The 26,292-nt window shown below is 37.8% G+C and overlaps 1 protein-coding gene across 3 annotated transcripts in view; it reads right to left on the minus strand.

The window, feature by feature from the left end:
- Positions 1-26,292, minus strand: part of TULP4 (TUB like protein 4) — a 134,698-nt gene that overhangs the window by 19,017 nt on the left and 89,389 nt on the right. For all 3 annotated transcript variants that reach the window (XM_042889809.1, XM_042889818.1, XM_042889828.1), the window contains exons 5-7: positions 14,375-14,555; positions 11,803-11,937; positions 7,776-7,942 (exon numbers count right to left, since the gene is read on the minus strand). In XM_042889809.1, the coding sequence (XP_042745743.1) occupies positions 7,776-7,942; positions 11,803-11,937; positions 14,375-14,555 (483 nt within the window). The remainder of the gene's footprint in view (positions 1-7,775; positions 7,943-11,802; positions 11,938-14,374; positions 14,556-26,292) is intronic.

The following is a 26,292-nucleotide window of genomic DNA, read 5'->3' on the forward strand; positions in this document are numbered from 1 at the left end:
AACACCACAAACACTTCTCTGAATGCACAAACCTTCAGGCTGACTGATACGTAAATGGAAGCAACAATATGTGAATATTGTGATTTTAACAGTAATTGCTAAAGGCATTCTGTAGAGAACTTCAAAAGAACTGAGAAGTTGTTTGTGTACCACTGATACTTATTACATAGCTTGTCATAACCATAAACTGTGGGACAGTCCAGTCTTTGATTTGATGAATGATCACATAAAATATTATCTAATAATATCTATTAATGGCTATTTTCGTTATTTGAGGGTAAGCTCAGCCCTCATACTGTTTAATAGCAATGAGACAATTCATCAATAGCTGCCTGTAAAACATGATTGAAAAGACACTGACAAAAGTTAAGCATCTGCCACATCTGAAGTACGACAGTCTGAGGAAGGTACTAGGAGAAGTGACCCTGATTTCCCCAAGAATTGCATTTCAGCATGGGCAGAACTATCTACCTAATAGTTATTGTGGGATCCAAACCACGTCTGTCTGGTCGTGTTTGATCAATTAAAGCTTATCTATAAACAAGGTCAGGGAATAAACAAATGTATGACTTCGCACAAAAATGTTTACTTTTTGCACAGAGTTTCACAGCAGAACAGATCATGAAGTATACTATCCCAGCTATCATAATTCAATACATCAAACCCAGACAGGCCTCTGCTCAACCAGTTATTTGAGTCAAATGAAACTATTTCTGCCCTCAGATTAGAGCACAGAGAGGAGCAGATAGCACCAGTGCAAGAACCTCTGTAATCATAAATGCATTCCCAAAGAAGAGCTTTTTCAGTAGCTTTGAAATGTTGGGTGGGTCCTTTGGCAATAAAGCACTGTGGAGCTAAGAATGAGCAAAAAGCCAGATGCCAAAAGGGACTGCTTCATGGCATGATCTCATCTGTTTCCCAGCAGACAACCATAACTCAGCCATTTTTTAACTTTTCTAGGCTTGATCCCATTGGTTAGGCATTTTTAGCATATGTTTATGTAAACAATACGTACAAGCAGGTGTACATTCAAATGCACACATACACATAATACCTACAAGGGATGAACTGCTTGCATCATGACATTTGTATTCTTTCTTTGTATATTTAGCCTCCCATACACCTCATGTTTTACTCTTAACATTCTCAGTCTTGGCAAAGGGCATTTACACAATATTGGTTTGCATTTGCTTACTGATTCACCAGGCATGCTTTGCCTCCGTTTTCTATAGAATGCTCAGACTCCCAATATCCCTCAAGTCTAATATCCAGCAACACTTCATTTACAGGGAAGGTCTAGGATTTCAGATGAGGTTCATGAAAAATTAGAGCATGACTAAATGCCTGGGGAAATAAGAAGATCACCCAAATGTCAGATATGACCTGACCTTTAAATGTACTGCTCCAATAATATTTCTCAATAACGAGGTTTCCCACTCCTTCCCTTGAAGGACAGGGACATGAATCAATTATCACTGCAAGACAATCATTAGCTGGCTACAGCACTGACTTCAAACACTTGAGGAAAAGCGATTGATCTGCAGTGTTCAATGCAAAAGTATTGTTCCTTATAAAGCACCTGCTTATTTCTATTATTTTAGTAAACAAGGAAGGAAAAGGTGTCGATACAGATACTGCAGACTCCAAGAAAGTGGAATTTTATTTTCCACGGCTGCACACGTGTTCATTTCTTCTAGGAACAAGGAAATGCAGCTGGACATATAACTTCTAATGATAATTTCTAATCTCCTTTTGCAGTTAAGTCAGGTGTTGAAAGATCTTAGCACAAAGTATAAAGACCTGAGTGAGTTCCTGATTTAGATGCAAACATGAAAAAAAAAACAACAAAAGAACAACAGAACAAACGTCAAAGGAACTCAGCTTTGTATATTAGAAATAATGAAGAACAAAAAACGTAATGTTTTATCAGGAGAAATATTGTCTGAAAACACATCTCAAAAACCAGTCAACAAGTTCTATTATCATTCTTTTCAGAGTGGATTTGAAAGTCTCTCTTACAGGAAAAAACACAATTTAAAAACTTCTCATCACTCGTATAAAGTTCAGTCAAGGAGAACACCATGCAAGGTGCTCCTTGTTGCATCTCTTGAGTTCAGAAGTTCTAAGGTCAGGGGACCTTAGGACCCTTGACTACTGGAAGTCCCACGGGTAACGAGATGAACAAAGGCAGATATTTCAAGGCAGAAGATCCAGGAAAAGGGGATTTTCTCAGGAGAAGAAACCAAAATGCAGAACTGTATCCAGTCAATGGTACGTATGGTACCAATGGTACGTACAAAGTAGAAACTCTAGCCTACCCTGCCTGCTTTCTCTCAATGTAAAGTGCTATTGTGGAGATACACATTTTGTCTTTCCCTCTGCTTTTATTTCAGAGAAATCAGAAGGTAGAATGGCTAAGTGCCCATCTGGCTCTCAGGAATTTTGTGCACGCATCTCTGTACTGCTCCAGAGTTCAAGGATAACTACTGGAAACAGTGCAACTTCTTCATTCTTTTGTTCCTATGTTTACAATGGGAATAATACTAACTAAGAGAACTGATGATGATAAAAGCAGTAAGTTCCATGACCTCACCAAAAACTGTATTACTTAAATGATTTTTTTCATGCAGCAAACTCTTATTTGATTTGCAAATGTTTCTTATATCCTCTGCTTTTACAGTGATTTTTTTTTGTTTCTGTTTAGATTTCAGTACAAATGTGAGAATCCTTCTTCACAGAACGAGGCTGTTCTCAGCCAAATATGGCTAGACAGAACCCATTTTGCAGTCCTGATCACAATCCATTTGTGCAGCAGTCAGAGATGATCTCATGGCCTATTTGTAAAACATTAAGGTCCTTATTGAAATCCCAAAGAATGTTAGGCCAGCTAGTTCTGAGCCACTGCTCTTGTTTATCTTTCTGTAACAAATTAAATTCTCCAAAATTTTGGTGCCATCCAATGTCAACTAAATGAGACTCATTTCAGGTGATAGAAAACAAACGGCAATGTTAATTCAGAAGCAGCAAACCTGAACACGGTATGTGAAATTAATGGAGACAAAGTAAGCAAAGTTAGCTCGGCTGGGGAACATAACAGACAGCCTCTTCCTCTCACAGTCCTTTTGATCTGAATTTAACCTAAAATTGTGCCTCTTTTCTCAGGCTTTAGTAAAATGAATTCTACACAATTACCAGATTTCTGCAGAAGCACACAGTCTTCCATCTAACTTTTCAGGTGCCCAGAAGTTTCCAGCAAAGAAGCAGCCTGTGAAACGTCACAAGGGCTTCTACTGATAGCAGTATGGTTAGAGCAAGCAGGTCTTCTCAAAGGCAGCTGGAAACCTCTCCCATAAAGATGTAGACTTTGGTATACTGCTTTGAGTTAGGGTCTAAAAATACTGCATTAAGAAAAATGTGACTACACTTTTACTGCATCTGACTTTCTTGCCCACACATACAGCAGCTCAATAGGAGACATGCTGGGCTCAACCTGCTCTCATCTTCTTCATTGCAATCTTCGTGTAATCTGTTCATACAGCAATTACATAACGAGATAAAATTATAATCTAACCTTCTTTAGGATTATAAATTTGAGATGAGATCAGTACCAGGGTTTTGCATGCTCTTGTTCCCCTGGATATATGAGAAAGAAAATTATAAAAAGCAAAGGAACCAAAATAGAAATAACAAATCTGAACCAACAAACAGGACAACTTCACAGGTCTGGTGAAGTTGGTAGACAGACATTTTTTAAGTGAGACTGCAGGAGACACCCGTGTTTAAAGTCCAAAGAAAGAAGACAGAAAGCAGCTTTATCCACTCAGAAGTAAGCTTTCTGACAGCAGGTATTGTTAGCTGATATAATAAAAAACCCTGTCTGCTTCTCAGATGAGAAATTCAGAAGTGACAGAACTCAGACGCAGCATTTCCCATAACCGATTTTAGCAAGACTGCAAAACAGCCTTGGCCACTTACTGTTAGTCCCATATTTGCTTCGTGCCAGGAGAAAGTTATGAGGTTTTAATAAAAAACGTAAGAAATAAACATTCTTCTGATTAAAAAATTATAACCAGCAAGGCAGCCTGCAGTTTTAATCAGTGTTTTAAGTGCTGCGAAAGCAAGGCCATGAATAAACTGCCAGCTAGAAGAACTGGGCACAGTTTTAGTTCATCAGGTTAATATTTGTGTACATGAGAGCGAAAACAGTAATTTCTAAGATTTACAGAAATTGGTAATGTGTTTGTATCAAATCAATAATCACTATTCTCTGGAATATGAACTCAGTTTTGATATAACTGCTTCCAGTAACATTAAAGTCTAGTGTAACTTTCCAAAGGGACTTGAGATTTTATCTTTGCACTACATTCTGCAAACATATATTGCAAATATATATTGCAAATATATTGCAGAATGTCAGGCTGAAGTCCCAGCACAGAGAGCTCTATCATTCTGTTTATGAATATTATTTTTCATACAAAGCTACAGTGTTCATTTGGATACTTCTAAACAAGCGTGATTTCCCTACCTAGGGTTTTACAGTCAGCAAACTAGGTTTATGAACCATAAAATCCTACACTGAAGGTGCTTAGAAGAGTTAATCAAATGATATGGAGGATGGCAAAAACATACTAAGGCTGGAGGAGAAGGTGGCATACAAAACACCTTGAAGGGAACCATGACAACAGCCATCATCAGGATCAGCAAACTGCAGTACCCAAATTTATTTTACAATAGAGTTTGAAGTGCCTTTGTGTTAGGTAATGTACCAGCCAAGTTACATTTAAATCCTACATCAGTTTTAGACTGAGTTTTACAATGAACAATCTATAATTTTTTGTTTCCTTAGTACTCTTCCAAGATATACAGCACAAACAAAGACAGTTGAGTACATTTTACTGATAACAATTTCAGACATCTGCTTTATCAAAGAGTTGGGGCAGAGGGCAACAAAGAAACTCAGTTTGGCACCAACAATCCACTACTTCCGATGTTCATCGTTGTTTTTCTTCCTTTGACCCTTAAATTTGGAAAAAATGCTCATTTAGAATAAATACGCTTTTCCAGTCAAACTTTTGCTTGCTTTGGAATAAACAGTTTTAGTACCAGAAGAGTTTGAGATGTGCAGATTCTTTTCTTCCATTTACTTTCAGTAACCAGCGATGAATTTTATGAAATACCATTACAAGGCTGATTGTCATTTGTCATTCATCATCAATGAATTTGCTCTGATGAATTTGTAATCAGACAAATTACCGGGACCTGACTCAGTAGCATATCTGCATATATATCCTTGGAGCAGATGCATGGAATAACAAGTTACCAGTGATATTTTTGCAACAGCATTTTTTATCTGGTTTTGCTAGTAAACCAAATACTTTGCAATGCTCTAGCATACCTGGTACTTAGCTGGTAGCACTGTTAGACCAGAAATCAATTACACACAACAGTAAAGTCCACATGAGCAGATACAGGTGTCTTTCTGAAATATCTCCTTCACTTCCTCCTGCAGCTGAGTTAAATATGAACTTAAGTGCAATAAATAAAGAAAATAAACACTGACAAATGACAGGAAAGGAGTGGCTCTACTTCTAGGCAAGCTTATGCACACAAGTTTTTAATTAACATAAATATATCAGTTGGAATATTTTTAGCACAGTTTCTCAAGGAAATAAGCATGATTGTTGTGTTAATGAGTGGTTTTCCACCTCTCTTTCACTTCTATCCTTGTTCTGAAGCGGTTGGCCAATAAAGAGGGGAAGATATCCATGATAATAAAAAACTGCAACTTTAGTGAAAGTTAGCAGCTGGAAAGAACAGAGGGGTTGGGGTTAATTATTTTCACTATGAAAAGTACTGTATGACCTGTCCATTTGTTCAATGAGCATTCATGGGGAACAGCACTATGAATGCTGTTGATCTGGATGAGGGGATTGAATGCACCTTCAGTAAGTTTGCAGACAACACCAAATTGGGGGGAAGTGTTGATCTGCCTAAGAGTAGGAAGTCATACAGAGGGATCTGGAGAGACTGGATCAATGGCCTGAGGCCAATGGGATGAAGTACAAGACCAAGGAAATACTTCTTCTCCAAAAGAGTGGCAATGCCTTGGAAAAGGCTGCTCAGGGAAGTGGTGGAATCACTGTGCATGGAGGTGCATGTAATACTTAGGGACATGGTTTATTGATGCTAGGTGGACAGTTGGTCTAGATGATCTTAGAGATCTTTTCCAACCTTTCTGATCCTATGATACTATTATTTAATAGGCAAAATAACTAACACTCATCAGCCACAATACATGCTCATTTTCCCCCAAATGATTAAGCAGAGAAGGAAGAAGAGACGAATGTATAAAAGGAAGTTGAAGGGATGTAAGAAGAACTAGAGGAAATGAAAGCATGGAGGTAAGAGAGAATTTGTGGTTGTTGGGAACAAAGTGGGGAGACAGCAGCAAGGCTGCACAGACATACATCTCAAGGCAATCTCTCCCAATCCATTCTACTGCTCAAACAACTTGATTTCACCGCTTGACACCCAAGTGTTGTACTGGTTCCACAGGTAAAACAGACATACTGTATTCTGGAACTGAGTAACTTTTATAGTAACTTTTAAGAATAAACTTTTTAACCTGGTCTGGGAGTAAGTATCACTGGTATAACGTTTTCTCCAGAAGTGATCCACTGTGAATATGGGTGCACTATTTTGCTTGATAAACTATGTTTAAGATAATAAAACTGTGTACGTGTAAGTCCTTTAAGTATCTAAATCAGCATTAGTCATCTCTGTACTTATTTAGGGTGGTTTTAGAAAACATCATTTTATATGTTACAAAACGAAATAATTCTATCTAAATTAGAGTGCTAAAGCTAGGAAGCACAGGTTAATGCTAAATAAACATAAGTAAAAACAAAAGCAGCCAATTTACTATGTCATCCTTTTGTATCCATCTCAGCTCAGGGTACTGAAAAAGAAACAGCAATACATGATATCATCATTGATTATATGTAAACAACATTTTTTGCCACTTTTTGATTTCAAAGTTGTTATAAATTATGTAAGTTTTCCTAGTAACTGTCAGAAATGAGAATGGAGTCATCCCTATTCTACAGAAAATGAGATAAACTGTAGAGTGACTTTCAGCTGTGTTCTGGAAGAACAGTGAAGAGTTACAAACAGTTGTGCTCCTGAGCAGCATGTAGTCCATGTCCTTTTGATAGTCAAGTAACATGACCAAAGTTACAGTGGAAGTCTGTACAGAAAGTGGAAACTGAAATAAGACATCCTGATTCTTCCTTGTCTATCTGATGTCATAACAAGCAAAATATTGCATCAGACCAACTGATCATACATTAGAAAATTATAGCAGTAACAAGAGCGTATAATCTTGATACTGGACTTGGACCATATTACACCAGTTCTTGGCTCTGCTACAACATCAAGCAAGTTACCTGTTTTTTTTGCCCTCACTCATCTGAGAAATGACAGAATTTCCCTTTTCTGTCTTGTCCACTTGTGGCCCAATGGTTTTAAGAAAAAGAACATTTCTCATTTTATATTTGCACAAGACCTAAGCACAGTGAGCCTTAGAATCAGATATATTCTTGGATGTTTACTGTAATACAAATAACAACTATGGAGCATTTTTATAGTATTGTTTTTTGGAATGCAGTAGGACATTTTACAATCCTTTTCATATTACAAGTCTAAACCAAAAAAACAATGTATGAAAAGTATGCCAGAAAATCATTAAAAACTGATTTAAACAATCTCTCTCCTACCTGCACAGGTGTCTCCAGAGTGTAGATATGTTCCCCGCGCACGTTGTAGAACTTGACAAGCGCACTTTTCAACAGAGAACCATTGCCAAGTTCAACGAGTTGACACTGCTTCTCCATCCCTGCTACTGCAAGTAGGTCTCCTTGTGTGCACCACTGTACCACCACATCTGAAATTGCAAAGATAGTTGGCAATAACCTCTTATTAGAAACAACAGGAATCATTTTCCAGATGCACCCAAGTGATTTGAGAATCTGAATTATACTCTTGCAGGTTATGTAAGTATTTAAAACCCTAAATCTTTTCATCAAAATAGCAGCTAATGCATTGTAAATGCACTTTTGAGAATGCTGCTTCCTTTTTATTTTGTGAACTGCAACAAAATGTGTAACAACTCACTAATCAATCTATTCCTGTGGAAGTGTAGAATGTAAGTTAGTGGTCGTTCCCAGGTATGTAACTACAAGAATTTAGCAGCGATATTAAAACTAGTGAGGAAGATGAGCATAGCTTTGTGGTAAATAAGTGGAATCACTTTAATGCCCAGATAAATAAACTCACTGAGTAGCAAAGACTGTTCGTCTGGAGAGCCCTACAGTGCAAAAAACCAGCATGTTTAGCAGTGCCTCACATTCTCACTGGCTGTAAATGTAACTTTTAGTATAACTCAAAATCTGTAACATCAAGAATGAAAGACTTTTGGATTTTTCTCCATAAATACATATGGCCTCCATGTCACACATTTTCTTTCGACTTGACTTTTGAAAATTTAATCCTCAGCCTAGCAGGAGTTTGCCAGAAGCACACAGGGATTGCTTAGTCTCTCATATACGTGGATATGAATATACATATCAGTTACTTCTACAGGCACCTCACAATGAGGAACATCCACAGTTTAATTTGGGGATGCTAATTTCAAATTGTTATATCTTCCAGCTCTTTGTCACACCAAAACAGTACTTTGTGCTCCTGCTTGTGTTTCAGATGCAAATTTGCATGTACAAGGAATATTGAGCTAGTCTTTAAATCTTTTTACTCTTAAACCGGAGGTGAAAGGCAGCTATTTTGTGCTGAGACAAAGTGATGGTAAAGACAAAACTTTTGTGCTCTGGGATGCTCAATCTGCCAAGAACCTTTTGAAGATATTTGTGGGCGAGAAGCTGTCTTCAAATGAAGAAGCAGGAGAGAAATGAGAGTTGGCAAGAAGGATCTCAAAATTGTTTCAAGATGTCAACTTGTCATTTTCAGGGACTTTTATGTGCAATTTAAAATGGTTTTGTATTTTTTCAACTTTCTGGTATTCCTCATGGGAATTATGCTTCTCATATACCAAGGGAAGGCACGTGTTTCTCAAGATATTTTTTTCACAGCTAGGCACTGCATGCTTCTTTTTTTTTCCTGTTGGTCCTCAGCCCTCTAAGTAATCTACAATGGGATTTAATTAATCTTTTTTAGAGAGTCTGATGATGGGTGTTTCAGAAATCAATGAGGCAGGCAGATCAACTCCATGTGCGTTAACTGGATTAACTAAACAACTACCAAAGTGAAATAGCAATCTCCTTCAGATAAATGTCTCCAAGCAAAACCTGAGTTGATCCCTACACCTAGAGGAAGAGGAGTAACTACTATGTTCAGCAGTTTTCTCTCTCAGTCAAAACTCCTAGAGCAAAGCTGTTGCGAAGGCAGCGAAGAGCTGGATGTCATTCACAGCATCCCCTGGGAACAGTATGGCTTCACAGCATGACACACCACCAATGGAGTCTTCAAAGACTACTGAAACTTGACATAAAACAGCTCAGTTGAGAAATGTGTCTCAGTGCAAGCTCAGAGATTAGAAATCAGATGGAGGATTCACATAGTGTAATGGTCTGCAAGTGAATTAGTGGATCACAGTCATCTCTCATGGCAGGCATGTTTACAAGCCTTTAACAGAGAGCGCTCTAAACGTGCAACAGGTCTGCAGGTAGCAGTTGCAGCTAACCAGTATATTTAGCAGATGTAGTTCAGTGGTTCTGTAAGGATCAGCGCACTGAGAACCACTGAGTTAAAAAGCATGAAAAAGAAAACACACAGCTGAACGGTTCAAGAGCTCCACTAGACCTAACAAAACTTCCCAGAGTGTTTAAGCTGCATGAACAGAAGAACTTCCATTAACAAAACTCTCATCTAACAGCAGAAGTTTTTCTGCATCAATTTAATGTGAATATTTCCAGTAAAATTACAACTAAGCAAGCCAGTAGAACAGCAAAAATATTTTGGTATTGCATGAAAGAGTTTTATAGTTGTCTGCTTTAAAAATTTATTTAGTAGCCTACTGCAGCCTATGAAGACAATGCATCTGCTACAGAAACCACAATGCAGTACTTACAGATTTCAGACATGAATTGACTTACAATACTGGAAATCATTCAGTCTTAGCCGTGTTCAAAGTGGCTTCTGAGTATGGAGACTGTGCTGGGTGGAGTTGCATATTGTCGCACATGATAACAACCAACAAAATGACAGTTGCTTGTCAACATTTTTAATAAGAAGGTACAGAAAATGTGTATACCCATATAACAACTAAATGTAAAGTATTTTCCATAATGAAACTGTTAGCTTCAAAACAAGACAGAGATATCCCAAGCACCTTTCTTTCATTCTCACATGTTGCCAATCCAGCAAGATGTTGCACATTCTTCTACTGATGTCAATGATAAAGTCCAGTTTACAATCCATAGATATATTTTACTGTAACTTGCTAGAAGAAGGTGATGTAATTAAGGAATCTTTTTCCATTAGTTAAAATCAATGGGGAAAGAGAAACAGGACAAACATCCTCATGAAGATGGAACCCCAAAGCACTAAACAAAGAACAAGATGGGTTTGTTTCTCCTGGTTCTAGCAAGAAGCACAGACTAGATGACAACTGAAAACTACTTATCTGATCTAATATAATTTCATAGTGATGCTGGGCACACAACCTGCTGTCTATTACAAGAGCTTCTCTATATTGGTTTCAGTTTCCCAGATTTAAAGTAGCTTTTTTGGCAAAAGAAGTTTTCTGGATCATAGGATTGCCTCAGGAAGCTACTTTTTGCCAGACCACATACTTCTTGGTTTGGGATAGACAGAAGCTATCCCCTTTTGGAGTGGGATAGAATTCTCCAGTGTGATGTTATATTCCTCTGCATAACTGAACACCCCAAAACTACTGCGATGGTGTTAGGATAACCTTTCACCGATGATATTATACTGTTATAGAACAGCTAAGAATTTGCTCTGACAGTTAAATTTTCTCTTGTTTTGCATCTAATATAAAACCGATTTACCTGTAGAGACAAAAAAAAAAAGAAAGGAGCCTATTTTTAACCGTGTGCTTATGTGTCTTAGTGAATTAAAACTTGTCCGCAGGCAAAATACCATAAATTGCCAGCACTGACACCGCTGGAAAAATAAAAGACTTTTTGGTAAGTAAGATCAGTAAAGATTTCAATGTAAATAAACATTTTACATGGAATACTGATCTTACAAACATTAAAGCATATCATTTAGCAAGATGTACAGTAATAATCAGTGAAATTTTCCTTCTCAGAATAACCTGCCTGTAGGTAAATAACAATCCTAGCAAGTTTCCAAAATTTGTAAGACATGGGAAAGAGCATTCTGATTCTTATCTGATTGCTAAAAGCATGGGAAGAGACATTGTGAATTAAAGATGAACACAATGTTAATGTGAGAGGGCCATTTCACACAAACCAACAAACTTATTAGCACATGCAGCTGAAAAATGGCAAACAGATCAGTTTGCTCTTCAAAGCTGCCATAAAAACATGATCTAAAAAATTTAAACATTTAAAAAAAAACACAAAACAAGCATTTCTTTTCCACCAGCAGGTGTCAGTGCTGATAACGGCAATACAAGCAGCTGAGCTCTGGCTGCATAAGAGCTGGGTTAGAAGACAGACACAAAAAGGTAACCTACAGATACATAATTCAAAGTACAAGTAAAACAGAGCATAGAACGGGGTGAAAAATTTTCCTTTTTACCTTTCAACCCTGAGCGGATGATAGTAGGAGACAAGTCATCATAATTGTTCATTAAACTGATGTCTCCCGATGTGAAGCTGACGGTCAGTAGCGGCTTGGTGTTCTGCACTGGGACTGGATATGTAGCTGGTCCATCTGCAAGCACAAGGTTCTGGAGTGAGTGAAAAGTAAGCAACCAGAAATAATTACATCGAGGCTGAGAGGGACTGTACTTAGGCTTATTCTCATCAGTAGTGGTTCAGAATCTTGAACTACCTGCTTATTTCTGCAATGTCTGTAAGCAAAAGCAAAGCCGATACAGCAAGTTAATTTGTCTGCTTCTATGAAGCCACAGTATTTTTTCTCTTCACTTTTTCACTGCAGCACACCCCAAATGATTTACAGATCTTCTGTTAAGTTACCCAAGGATGGTCTTCTACCCTTCTCTACTGTCAACTGCCCAGAGTTGAAAGTCAATGCTTTGGAAAGTTTCCTTGGGTCCCAAGTTGAAAAACAGCATAATAAACACTATCATCATGCTAAAAGCTACTTGTTAGATAAATTTCCTGCTTGGGCAAGTAATGGGGACTCCTCCTGAAGTCACTAGAGACTTTGTAAGATCTTCTAGGAGAACATACTGACCTTTCACAAATTGCTGTATTTTAAATGTTAAGAGCTAGGAAGCAGCATGAAAAATTGTGTGCACAACAGGATTCAACGAGCTCAAAAGTGAAGATGAGATCAAATTAATACTTTACTTTCAAAAGTATTTCTATAAAGCCTCTGTTTCCCTGGGCTTATTTTTCAGCATTCATTGAAATTCACTTGTTCAAATACTTAATGACCAACACTGCCATCTGTAGCATTCACTATTTAACTCCACTTTGTTTACAAGGCTTAAGAGGAGACAGTGCTGGATCCTGTTAAAGTGTTGCTCTCAATGCATGACCAGCACGTTCTCAGTCATCAAAAATGGCAAAGACATTTAAGAGTAGTATTGCTTCCTGAACCTGCAAAAAGTCAATCAAAAAGCACCTCAGAGAATGATGTCTAGTAATTAGCTCTGTGTGTGTATGTAATTTGGTAAAAGAAACTCATCGAACTTGCTGTCCTTCCTACACTTCTGTGTGAGTCAAAGGCTTGTCACCTTTGAGAGGTTTATGCTGCATCTGCTCTAAAGAAAACAAATCATGTTTGGGTAATCATTAAAAGCAGACTTGTAGGCTTGTAATGAGTCCACCCACCCTGATTGACTCAGAAAAAGCTATCACATTTGGATCATTTGAGCTCTCATCTGCGTACTCTGCAATTTCACCATCCTCCAACTGGATTTCAAAGGTATTATAAAAATTCAATGTTATTCCTTGTTTTGCATTAGGGGCTTGCTAGGAAATTTGAAGGTTTGTGGGTTTTTTTTCCTACTAAAGCAATCAATCTCACTCATTACCAAGAGTCAGGCGTTAAAGCCAAAACAAAACTCAGGTCAAAAGATGCTAGCATGTTTTTCAGATGATTACATTCCCTACCAGTATTTGCTAAATATATGTTTATCATACTGATGTGCATATAAGTGATTCTGAAAAAGATATTTTTGGACTGAGTCCAAATGAAAACTAAAACTGCAAGTGTCCCCAGTTCAGTGGTTCATATCTGAGATGCAGATTCAGAATCATTTCTAGCTATTATGTATTCAAATCTTTATTGTGCAATCATTGTTGCCTTAATCTTTTCATAGCTTATTTGTAGAATAATCAACAGCATTTACAAAAAGAAGTGATGACCATATCCTACCCCATACTGTATACACATGGTAGCTGATAGATCTTTGCTATTCATGGTTTCCAAAGAGTTTAAAACCAAAACACTTTGCCCAAGGAGTTTTATACTTAAGGGTCATGATGGATTTCTTCCAGACTCTCAAAAACTGGCAATGTGTTCAGAAGTACAGGAATTAGTAATTTCAGGCAGCCCCAGTCACCCTCCATCTACCCCATGTAGTTGCAGGAAATATTTTTATAACCACCCCTGTATGAAATTTATTGAGCTCTTTGTGTCAGTACTATCAAGGATGGAACTACAGTGATGAGTATTATCTCTGCTTCACAGAATTTCTTTAAAATTAAAGATGCAGTACCTTCTGCCATGTCTAGTACTGTTATCTTTTCAGACAAATATATATAATATAAAAAATAATGCATTAACTTTTGTGACTGCCCTCTACCTACTCTGGAACATAGCAATATCTCACATGTGCTTATCAGTGACATCTGATGGGCCCCTATCTACTTTTTCCACTTGGCCTCACTAAAAAACTTTTCAGTTTTGGGCTGTTACCTCATTGTGCAAATGGAGGCAAAGCAGCATGGCTGAGGTGTGTATTGTAGCATGCCATATTGGCAGAGTTGGGATGCACCCACTCCCTCATAACAGTATTCTGCTCCACCCCCGATTCTACCTCAAGAGCAATGCATCATCTTTTATCTTCTACCTGCTTGAAACCACAGCCATCCTGCTGTTTCAGTACAACACGACTACTCCCTGGTGTTCACAAGTGCCAGCAAAGTTGAAAGAGAAGGACATGCAAGGAACCTACCCTGTGGTGGGGAATAGTCATCCGAATCTGTGTCGCTCTCACTGCTGTCTTCCACCAGGAAGCTGGGGTAGTTCCAGGACATGCTGAGGATGCCATCTGACTCATGAAGGAGCACATGGGCCAGCATTCGCCCATGGCAGTCCATGACAATAACCTGACCATCAGCAGTGCCAAACAGAACCTGAAAATAACAAAACAGACCTGAATCCCATCAGAGGTCAGCGACTGGACCGTTCTTTGAATGCATCTTTCAGATAGCTTGCTATGCTGGAAATGAATTGAAAGTAAAGCAGACAAGGGTTTTAATTGGTGCCACAACAGGACACTGCAGCCCATCAAAGATGTACACAACAAATGAAGTCAAAGCAGCAAAATCAAATTTGTGCGGATTATCAAGAAGTCGCTGCGCTTTGTGTCCCTTATGTGCAGGAGTTAAAGCGGTTTCCACTAACTCAGAGTCAGCTGACATAACAGGGGGATTGGAAGTGGATAATGATTAAAGTCCCTTCCAACCCAAGCCATTCTACAATTCTATGACATTTATGGGAAGAGTAGCAAACGGTGAGGAAGACTACATGAGACCTTGCTGGAGCTTCTGAGTGAGGTAGCACGGAGAAGGAATGTACAAGACAACTGCCACAGTTGCTTGATTACATATCTCAAAAAAAAAAAAACCAACAAAAAAACCAACAAAAAAACCCATGGATGCTTACTTGAGGGCTGATAGGGGATCAAGAAGCGATATGGTCAGTTCCTAAAATCAGTGAGCAAGTTTCACAGTGGGATTCGTTTTGTTTACTTTAGTACAAGCCATTACAGTTTATCTGAATTTGGTCTTCACCACCGCTAAAGTGAGTTGGCAGAAGGGCTACCACAGGTTCTACAGTATTCTTGGCTTATAGAGAAATTTCTAAAATCAGTGGCAGAAAACATTCCATCGGTTATAACAATATCAAAATGCACAGCTGACAAATATGAGATCCTAGCAGATCAAACAGCTCATGAGAAACAGCTGAATAGAAGAGGACAGGTTATTCAATTGATGAGCAGAAAGAAGGTGGGAGACTGTCTTCCAAAACTAGAGGCAAAAAGCAAAACAATCACTCATCTGAAAGAAGATTATTACAGCCCAACAGGAAGGCAATACATTATATGCTCAGGAAGGGTAAAGAAGAACTTCCATCCACCATTTCAAACACAAAATGCATAAGGCAAGTTTTTCTTTGTGCTCTTAAACTGTAGCCAATGTGTCTGACTGAAGTCTGACTGGAACATACAATTTCTTTTTAATGAATATTTTTTGTCTTAAGGTTTTGAATAAGTTAAGATCCTGCATATTTGGTGAATTTTAAAAAAACATCAGAAAATAAGGTTTAATATATCCACCAATTGATAAATGCAATAGCCAAGGCTTCTGCTGCTACCACATAATTCCATGCCAGACAAATATATTTTAAAGCAAGTTTAAAGGGATTCATCAACTTGAAAGCTAGTCACCATTTAAAAGGAAGCTAAAAGGAAGGTTAAATCTTATACTTGCCCTTCAGTCTGCTACATATTTTTGGTTTTATAATCACACCTTGATATAATGCAATTTCTCAGTTGTCATGTTAAATAACCATACAAACTGAAGGGCCAAACGCCTGCATTTTGGAAAGAAAATGTCCAAACCACAGGTTTCCTCATTTCTCTGTGAACAGGCATGTAAATGTAACATTCTACCAATTATATCCCCAGATCAAGAATTCATCTAGCCTAGTATCTTATCTCTAACAGCGAACAAGTATTTGAGGAAAAGTACAGGATGTACTGAACAAACACTTCACCTGCACACTTAGGCAGCTTCAGACAAAAAGTACTGCTTCTTCTTTGTTTAAAGCCTGCTGATGATTTCACTGTCTAATCTTCACTTCTTAATACTTTAAGAAATATGGGATAATTGTTCCTGCTTATTAACATTCTCAGCATTGGTCACAATTTTATAGATATCTATTATTGAATCCCTTAAGACACCTGAAGAATCACAGCCTACTTTGTATCTATGTCCCTGTACAGTTGTTATTCAAAGCCTCAAATTACCCTTCCTGACCTCTGCTACAGTTACTCCACCTTTCTTCCAAGACATGGTGACAGACTTGCAGCATTCAGACTGTACATTTGTATCAGATTGTATCAGATATACCCCATGTACTTTCCTGCTGTTAGTTATTTCAACTGCTTTTAGAACCACAATCAATGCATAACCACTTTCACTGACTACTTTCTAGCTCTCTACAAAATAAACTTCTCCGAAGCCAAAAACCATACAAGCTGTCATGCTAGCTTCTTGTACTAGTTTCAACCTTCTCTATAGGCTTTGGATTATTATTTTTTTTAACAATTTCCTAAAAGTTTTATAATTGCAAAATATCTAGTTAAAGAAGTAAGACTATTTTTTCCCCAAAAATATCAGTATAGCAGTTCTGTCTCCTAAAATTCTGCTAAATTCTAAAAAAAAAGAAATATTTTATAACTGGGTAGAAAAAAATGTTGGGACTCATTACCTGGAGTTCATTCTAAAGCCAATATTTTTGAGTAGCACTAGCCTTAATACATTTAAAATGACAAACTTCTATGTTAATTTCTAACTCAGACCAGAACAGCTGCATGCAGGCATCTTAATTCTTGCACTAAAGATAGCTCTTTAGCCACCAGGAATTATCAGAAGGTACTCCTCATCTCTTAGCCAGGCTACAGGTTTCAAGAAGCAGTATAAGTCTTCAGCTTACTGTAGCAATACAACTTTTAAGATGAAAGCCTTTATCAGGCTGATAGTTCTGCTGGCTGAACTCCTGCTGAAGCCGTATAAATGTCTACTGGTGTTACCATCCATAACATTAGCCAAGCTATAAATGCCATATTCAAGCTAAGTATGTCAGATGAATAAAATTCTCTTGACCTTCAGAAAAAAGGTCAAGCCACAGAGTATACCTGAAGGATCCAATGGGAAAATTAAATGGCTGTATTTTAGCTGCATACATTCATATTTTTACAGATAATTGCAGACCTACAAGGTCTGATGAAATGTTGGAAAAAAAGGAATGTGCAAGTCATAGTGACTTGTTCAGATACAAAAGCTAAACAGCAATTTAAAAAAATCCCAAGTACTTATTTTGTGGTTCTTTAGCCTTTTATCCCATTCTTTCTCTTCTTGTTTCCTTTCCTTTTGTACCGCTCATTATTTCAGTTATTACTGCATGCATTACCACTTGTAGAATTGCATTTGATGAATAATATGAAATCTGATAGCAAAACACCTTAAATTATCCATACATTTAAAGTGTGACTCAGACACAAAACGAAAATACAGTATTTCCTTACAAAACACGTCAGACATAATGAATCCTATACTGCAGTGAAGCTGTAGCTGATTAAAGGTTGTAGAAATGCAGAAAACAAAAGAGCTACCATTTCTTGAGCAGTCTTCAATGGTGCCCTGATGCTTTACTCTTTGAAAGGAAAACTGTTAGAAATCATTGGGACCATTCACACACAGTTTTCTAAACATACTCAGAGCTGAAAGCTGGGTTAAGTCCTGAAAAAGAGGTGTCTGGGTTCCTCATGAAACTCATCCCTGTGTTAATTCCTACTCACAACAAATCTGAAAAACACCCTTCTATGAAATCTACGGACTTCTTAGTCTCTGTGGTAACTTACCTTGTACTTCACAAGCTAGCTTTGGTAAATAAAATGGGGTCTCATTAGTATTAATTAACAATTAACCTTGAAATTATAATTTAAGATTACAATCCACTTAAATTCCCATTTCAAAACATCTTCAATTTGCAGCCTGAAATGTACGAATTCCTATAAGAACCATGGTAATCAAGAGATGGGTTATTCTGCTCCCAAGTTATTTTTTTCATGAAGAGATGAATATTAGAAGAGATGAGTAGCTAAATAATTCAGACCATGAGGAGCAACTTGAACCTGTTCAGTGACTTCACTGAGTGTGTATCTGTTGTGCTGAACTGCTACTATTCCCATCAAGTCTGCTGAGATGCATCTGGAGCAGATACAGTGTTAGTATAAATGTTTTGGCAGCCCTGAAACCTACAAAGCTACATATATAAGAGCAATCAAAAATCTAGCATCCTGAATGTTCAGCTCAAGAGTCCCACTGCTTCATAAGACAACTAGAATTCACTAGATGTTATGCTATTTTGGAAAAAAATATATTTTGCTTCTTAATTTGGTTTAATGTACATAAATTGAACTCATCAACAGTAAGTGTGCACCTACCCCAGAGGCAAAGGGGTAGACCCCACCATCTCACCACATCTGATTACAGGCAGCAGCTGAGAAAAGTCTATACATCATAATTTCTTTGTCAGTTAAGCTGCGTTGACTTATATCTGCAGAAAAACTAGCCACTGCATCTTAGCCTGTCCTCATTGTCTAAGAAGTTTTGCAGAACTACAGCCATTTTGACTATTACAGTAATAGAATAATCCAATCCCAATAATAATACATTTGATGACTTTGTATAGGTATGAGGAAGAAGACAACTATTTTCAACCTAAGATTTGAGTTCTACAAACTGTCTAGTCGATACTGCTGCAGAAGGATACTGATAAAATAAGATGTTGCTTTTTAACAATTTGGTACTAACACTGAAGGTTTCTAATATTGCTAGTCAAACAAAACTGCCAGGAAATCTGGTCAATACATTTTTGAAACGTCTTCATTCTGTATCGGGGCAATGACTGAACCTTTGGTTAAAGTTCATGCTGAAGTCAGGATGGCACATTTAGATACAGATAGTCCAGTACCATCATGCTACAAAGCCGGAAAAGGAAAATCTGCTTTACTTGTGTGGGATTTTTAAAACAGCCCTTTGACTTTTACAAAGCACATACATTTGACAACCCAGGGAAGCAAAAGTACTTCACAGACTGATCTAATTAAAAAAAAGCAGCAAACAAAAACATTGAAAATGAATCTAGCAAACTCCATCTTAGTACTAGTTATTTTAAAACCAATTTTATGTATTTATTTATTTACTTTTAATGGAGAAACAGGATTTCCTTGTTAGACTTAGAACTGAGAGCAGTAGCCAACTGACCTAGTTTGGAAAGAAGAGACCAAAAGATGCCTTACAGAAGTTTCTTGATTCCTGACCATTCCAGTCCCTCTTGGAGCTTTCTCCAATTCCCTGTGAGACAGTGACTTACAAAAAAAAAAATTAAATTTAGAATCCAATGCAAGGTGCTCTGACAGCTTGGACAGAAGGCTTTGTGCTTTTCAGACTAACCAGTTCCAGGACTCAGTTTTTCCACAGACTATTAGGAGTCCCTTAACAGTGAAGTAGTAGTCCAAGGCAGAAATCTCATCATCATCTTGTGGCAAATAAAACTACGCATGGACTCACAAGCTGTTGTTATTATCAGTACTGTGCCTAAAACTGTGTTTTATGAACATTTTCACGATTTGCTCTAAGAACTCCAGTTTAAGGCCTCCAATTTCTCTTAGTTTTTGCCTCTTTTGACCTACAATTCTTGTTTCAAACATTCACTAGGGTTGAAGTTTAAAGGGTTCCTTGTTCACCCATAACTTTTACAAACCTGGCTCTTTCAGCATTTTGTTTTACTTTCTGTCTTTCTGGTTTCTCTTCTGTTTGGCCCCATCTTGTTGCCGCTGTACCATGCAACACCAACACTGCCACTAACAGTTAATCCTGTGTACCTCTAAACTTGCAGCCGTCCTGTCTGATGTTTGTCTTCCTGACATTCCTCTTTTCAAAGTTTAACTCGTCTTTATCTGCTTGCTTTAGCCTCCTCCCCCTAAAAAGTCAGCACTGAACTTCAGAAATGATCCTCTGCAGAACACTAATAAAATCAACTGAGTGTGTTAGCAGTGTCAGAAGATGCTGAGCACTTCAAGAAATCTGAATAAGTTCTGTTTGCTCTAATTTAGCCATCTAGCCAAACATTAGTATTCGTGTTAGGAACAAGCTTTACAGTTATCACCACAATGCCACCATACTAACAGATAAATCTATTTTGCTGATTCAAGATTAACTGAATTATAAACTGATTAATATGCAAAATGATGGATCAAACTTCTATTGGTGCAGGTATGCTTAATAGCATAGGAAATATGTGGAAAATGATTGCCTTTAGGTATTTTCATTCCATAATATTAGCCTAACAAAGTCTGCCAGCCTTGTAAAGGTTTAGTTAAGACGTTTTGCAGTCCATTTAGTCAAAGTATTAGCATTTTGCAGTCTTTGTGTTCTTGTTTATTGTTTCTCCATCAGAAAAGATGAGACAATGCATCAGTAGCCTCTTAGGATACATAAAAAAACAAAAAGCTTTTTTTTTTTCCCTTAGTGTGACATTTCTGGCTTTACATCTTTTTACCTCAAAATGCAGAGAGAAAAAGAGAATCAGACAGTGGGAGACAGCTGCTCTCTCTCGCTGAATACTTTTTTATTTTCATTAAAAATTCAACTGCTGTAAAATGATTTCCTGAACTGATGCCTAAAAGAGTCATCACCACAATTCACACAAAAGCTCAGAGGGAAAAAACCACTAGGTTTCCTTTGACTGCATTTGAGTCTAAAAAATCTGAAAAGAGGTTTTTTTTGTTTCCTTCAGAAATGAGGAATTACTACCCTGTGCATGGACAACACACCATCAGATCACCCGGCTAACTGCATATATACACAGCATTAGAATTCCCATTTAAGACTATTAAAACTTGCAGAAGCAGTGCTGATTTAGTTACCTACTTTCAGGTTTGCTCCTTCTCTCTCCTACAAATTCCATTGGGTTTAGACAACTATTAGAGAGCCCCAAATGAGAAGACAAAGTAAATACACTGGTGACAAATCTTTGTAATGCAGATTGAAATTCTAAAACCTGGGGATTCAAATTGCACTGGCTTTGTTTCGCTCTAAAACAGCACAACATAGCTGAAGGAGAAAAAGAGAAAAAACTGCCCTTAGTTTCAGGAGTCACAAATACAAGCAGTTTCAAAAGCGGAATGTCAGACCATACAGCTGCTGTAGACATGGGAGGATGAAAGCAATTGTGCAGGTGAAGATAATATTATTTGAAAGCATTCTGACAAATTGCAGAAAGAATGATAATATATCCCTCTCCAATGATATCCACACTAATCCTGACTTGTATATTTCCTGACACGTTTCTACGTTCTTGACTCGAGACACTTTTTAGAAAGCATCATATAACAATCAGATTTCTTCAGTGAGACAAGCAGACCTTTGAACAATGGTTATGACATTAACAATATGCCTCAGTTTATTCCTGACATGGAAAAGAACTGCTGTTTTTGTTTTGTTTTTGCTTTTTTTTTTTTTTTTAACTTTTGTTAGGTCTCAAACTGCTTTCAAAGTAGTATGGGAAATGAACCAAAACCAGCAGCTGAAATATCTTCTCCACAACATCTTCTGTAGCTTTTAATGTGGACAGGACTCCAAATCTGGACCACTGAGCTCCCACATAAGAAGTATGTTGGAATGCTCTTCAAGCAGTGTGATTTTCTGTATTCTCACTAAACTCTGCCAGGAAAATGTACACATGCCTATGAAAAATATATTCTTCACACATATCAAATTATACATAGCAACAAAAAAAAATATTTGGTGTCTCTGGGTGAAAACACTATTAGTTCTAACCAACAACCACTCAATCAAGAAAAGAAATCAACTGATACTCAGAGCACTCGCATACACTTGGCAGTCTCCTGTACTGTTCGTAAGCCAGGGTTTAGCTATTTCCTGAAAGATACGCTGTCTGCTGAAGCTAAAGTTTCCTTCTGAGCTTGAAAGTCTGTCAGTTTTTGCTGTTTTTGTGTTGTTTTTTTTTTTCCCCCCTCATTGAAAATGGTATTACTTAGCAACAAGGACTGCACTCTGGGCCAGTCAAAACTGAAATACAAAGTATTTTGGAAACAATGTCCTTGCCCATTTGAATTTCATAATAAAGAATCAAGAAGTCCCATGGTCAAACTATATGCTCACGGAAGCAATTCCTCCAACTTCTGCATTCTCTTTCTAAGTCCTGGGTGTTGGCAGAGAGAGGTAGGTAACTCAGCATGGGTGAGGTCAAGTGTAAGTGAGCCAACACGGAGATAGGCTGAGTAATAAGCTGTTACCAAACAAGGCAATGCAGAAGAACCTCCCAAAAGCAAGGGAAGTAGGGAAGGACTAACCCCTTTCCAGCTGACATAGCTGTTCACAAACCCTCAATGTTGGAACACCAAGAAACTGACTTGTGAGCAAAGAGCAAAGAGCGCAATTTGAATCCATATAGGATGAAACACTGATGGGAAAGAATTTGGAGAAAAACGATACTGTTTCTATTTTTTCATTGGCATACTATCTCTTTCTGAAAAATCCATGTAAAGATCGTGTGATGTTACCCTCTCAAAACACCACCTTCCATCTTTAATTTCCTACAAATGTTAGCCTTGCTTTCCCAGACAAAACCAAGTGCAGAAATCCACAAGTCTCCTTCTCCAAATTCAGCCACTACAATCCTCCCGTACTGCACAAATGATTCAGAATGCTCACAGTCCTGAATGTATTTGGACAAAGTTCAAGACTCATGTTGGCTCCCTGTCTTGTTATTAACTTCCAAAAAATTGACAGATCGAGTCCCACTGGTAATAAAGTTTAAATTAACCACTCCGGCAAAGACATTTCTTTTGAACCAAAAGATCAGAAAGCTCTGGATGAACCAAGTGCCTGGGGCCAGAGTGTACTCAATCAAGTGGCTCTGGAAATGGAACAACACAGACTGCTTCTGAAAAATGCTGTAAAAATTTCACAGTTTAGAAAGTTTTTGCTCTGTAAGAAGAAAAACCTGCTATTCTCCTCACAACTCAAAATCAGATCAAACAAATTAAAGGAAAATAAAATTCTGAGTTTAAATTTGACATATCCTCAGAAAGATGGGCCATTTTTTGCAGAAGGTGACATTTTTGCCTGAACTGCCTAAAAACCAACATAAGTATGTGCTGCTGCTTTGCATAGGTGGACTGCAAATCCTCCTTCTTACTACTTGCCCAAGAGGTGAAGCATAACAAAACAGATTCAAATAAATATTCCATGTGCCAAAGAGCTGAAGATTTTAGGCTACATAAGCAAATCCTTCTATACAAGAACCAGCAAGGTGAGGTGGGAGGCAAACTATTCCCTTCTTCTGACACTTCCCACAGAAAGATTCACACAGAGTCTGTTTGCGCTTTATTTTGCTGACTCAAACACTGACGGTCCAAAAATGTGAAACAGCGCTGGATAAAAAAATGCTAAGTGGACCCAATAACTGAACAGTACAATGAGTCTTCACCTCTTCCTCCATCTTTAGTTTGTCATTTCCATTAAAATCCTTTCTTTCCTGACAGAAGAAAGACGCGTACAGAACTTAATAAACCCTGGATTCTGTCTGCTCAAGTAAGAATACTGTGACCTATCCAAGTGTCATGCCAGATCAAGGCAAAGAGTTTAAAGATCTCTTCTGCTGTTCACTTTCTTCAGTAACAAACATCAAATCTTTTTATCCTGCCTACAAGAGCCTGCAAGGATGAGCAAAACGTTAAAACATTTATATTCTCGTCTGACAGAGTCATGGCAGGGAAAAATTATTTGCAAGACTCATCTGATATGATGTTGACATGAAACATTGCAGCAGATGAGAAAACATGAACCACGATGCCATCAGCAGCTAAACAGCAGCTAAACAGCCTCCAAATAGCACAAATAGAATAAATGGCACCAGCTCACCAGCTCTTGCAGAGCTGAGAGACAGCATGAGGAGCATCAGGGGGAAGATTAGACAAGGCTCAGATGGAGCTAGTGGGAAGAACAAAACACATTCAAGCATCACCTTGTTGCTCAGCTCCTTAAACTATCTATTCAATAATTGTGTGTTATTGGCCAGGGTTGCTGGCAGAAGAAAGGCTTGTCTGGAATAGACCCACAGAGAGATGCCATGGCTCCTGAAGCCACAAATGAACCCCAGAGGCTCCAAAGAGAACATATTTACTCTCTATCCTTGCAAAACACAAGGCAAAGACTATGAAGTTATCGCCTGAGTACTGATAGCTCCTCATTGCTAGTGAGAAAAGAACACAAGTGAGAAAGGCACAGTGCATTCAGCTATTTAACTCTTTCCCATCCTTTTGCAAATCATATTCCCAGCAGAACAATGCATGAACACCTACTTGAGACAGAAAAGGTGAAGGTGATGGTAATGACAATGAAATTATTTGTAGACGCCAGAAAAAAAAACATCTATTGCTTCAGATTTTGTTGCATATTGAAGCTTTAAAAACTACAAAAAAAGAGATGAGAAAAAGAAAGGCTAAGCAGCACTTAAATCTCACATTTCTTTTTCACATAAAATCTGTCACTATTACATGGCATCATAAAAATCAAAAATCACCAAGCAGAGATGAAAAACAAAATGTTTCTGGCTTGCAGCATATATATATACATAAATCAAGAATACTGAAGTCTACACAAAAAAAAACACATTTAAACATTCTAAGTATTTATAAAAAAATACATATTTTGTCTATGAAAGGGTGCAGTAGGAGAGTAAACGTTCATAGAACACTTAGTATAAGCAAGCAGAAATCATTAATTTTAATAGAAAGTCTTCCACAAAGGCCTGAAATGCTTCTAAAAATAGCCCAAAATATTAGGACAGTTTGCTTGTGGTGTGCTTTGCTTATCTATTTGTTTTACATAACAAATGGATTTATCTTGAAAGACAGCTGAAATCTCTTTCCTCTGTCTTCTTTTTGCATTTTAGCAGTACTGCTCATGCAGTACTGTTAAAGTTACATTGCATTAGCTATGCAGCATGCAATGTTAAAATCCCTATATGCGATTTAACCACTGTCTGCAGTTCTTCTAGCTTGAATAAACTGCTGAATTAATTAACAGCATTTCTTCAATGCTATAAAAAGCCTCCAGCCATTTTTCTCACTAAGTTGTGTAATTCACCCAATGAAAATAAGTCTTTCAGTATTCCTCCATGACTTTATCTTACAGTACCATTTTGAGAGGTTCTACTCATTGCAGGATCATTTGATAGTCACTGCACCCAGAACAGACTGGGGAAAAGATGTACTGCTACATGTTAAGAAACAAAAATACAGGTTCTTCCTGGAATTTTAAAGGCTCCTTTATGTGAATCTATAAAGATTCTTGGCAGGGACAAGGAATATTGTAATAAAGACCAAATCACTGCTTACACTTTTTTTTTTTTTCTTTTCTTTTTCATTTGTCCTTCCAACTCTCATAATCATTAAGGTAAATATTTCTCTTTCCTATATTACCTCAGTTTGTAGGCCTCTTTCATCACTCTGTCAACTGATTAGAAGGCTGTCTTTAAGACCTTTTCCACACAGTTAGATGCCTGAGCATGATCAATCCTGATCAGCGTGACTCCTGTAACAGCAGTGACTGCCTGAGTCAGACATTACTCTGGAGCCATGTTCTGGAAGTTAGGAAAGGCTACTGTTCCTACTTTCAGCTTAGGATTTGCTCAGAATAACTATTTCCCTGAAAAGGTTGCAGCATCTATAAGTCATAGACCACTGACAAAAATTAGGAGATCCAAAAGCAGAACGTACTTAAATAGGACTAAGGCCATGCCTAAAAAGGGAACCAGAGAGGCAAACTCCCGACAGCCTGGTGCCATGAGTAGCCATTTGACAGTGCTTCTTGCTAATTAGCTCGTAACTCCAGGCGTGAGATCTGCTATTGCTGTGATGTTTTAGGAAAAATACTGACATGCCTAAATGTCATGCTATAAGGTTACTTCACAGTTGTCACTATTCAGACTGACGCCTCATGAGGGTCAGCAGTAATCCACCTTCACCTTGCTGAGGCTGCCGCAGCA

Source organism: Lagopus leucura, unplaced genomic scaffold (genome assembly GCF_019238085.1).
Source record: "Lagopus leucura isolate 7727_CA_CO unplaced genomic scaffold, USGS_WTPT01 Super-Scaffold_73, whole genome shotgun sequence".
Taxonomy (NCBI): domain Eukaryota; kingdom Metazoa; phylum Chordata; class Aves; order Galliformes; family Phasianidae; genus Lagopus; species Lagopus leucura.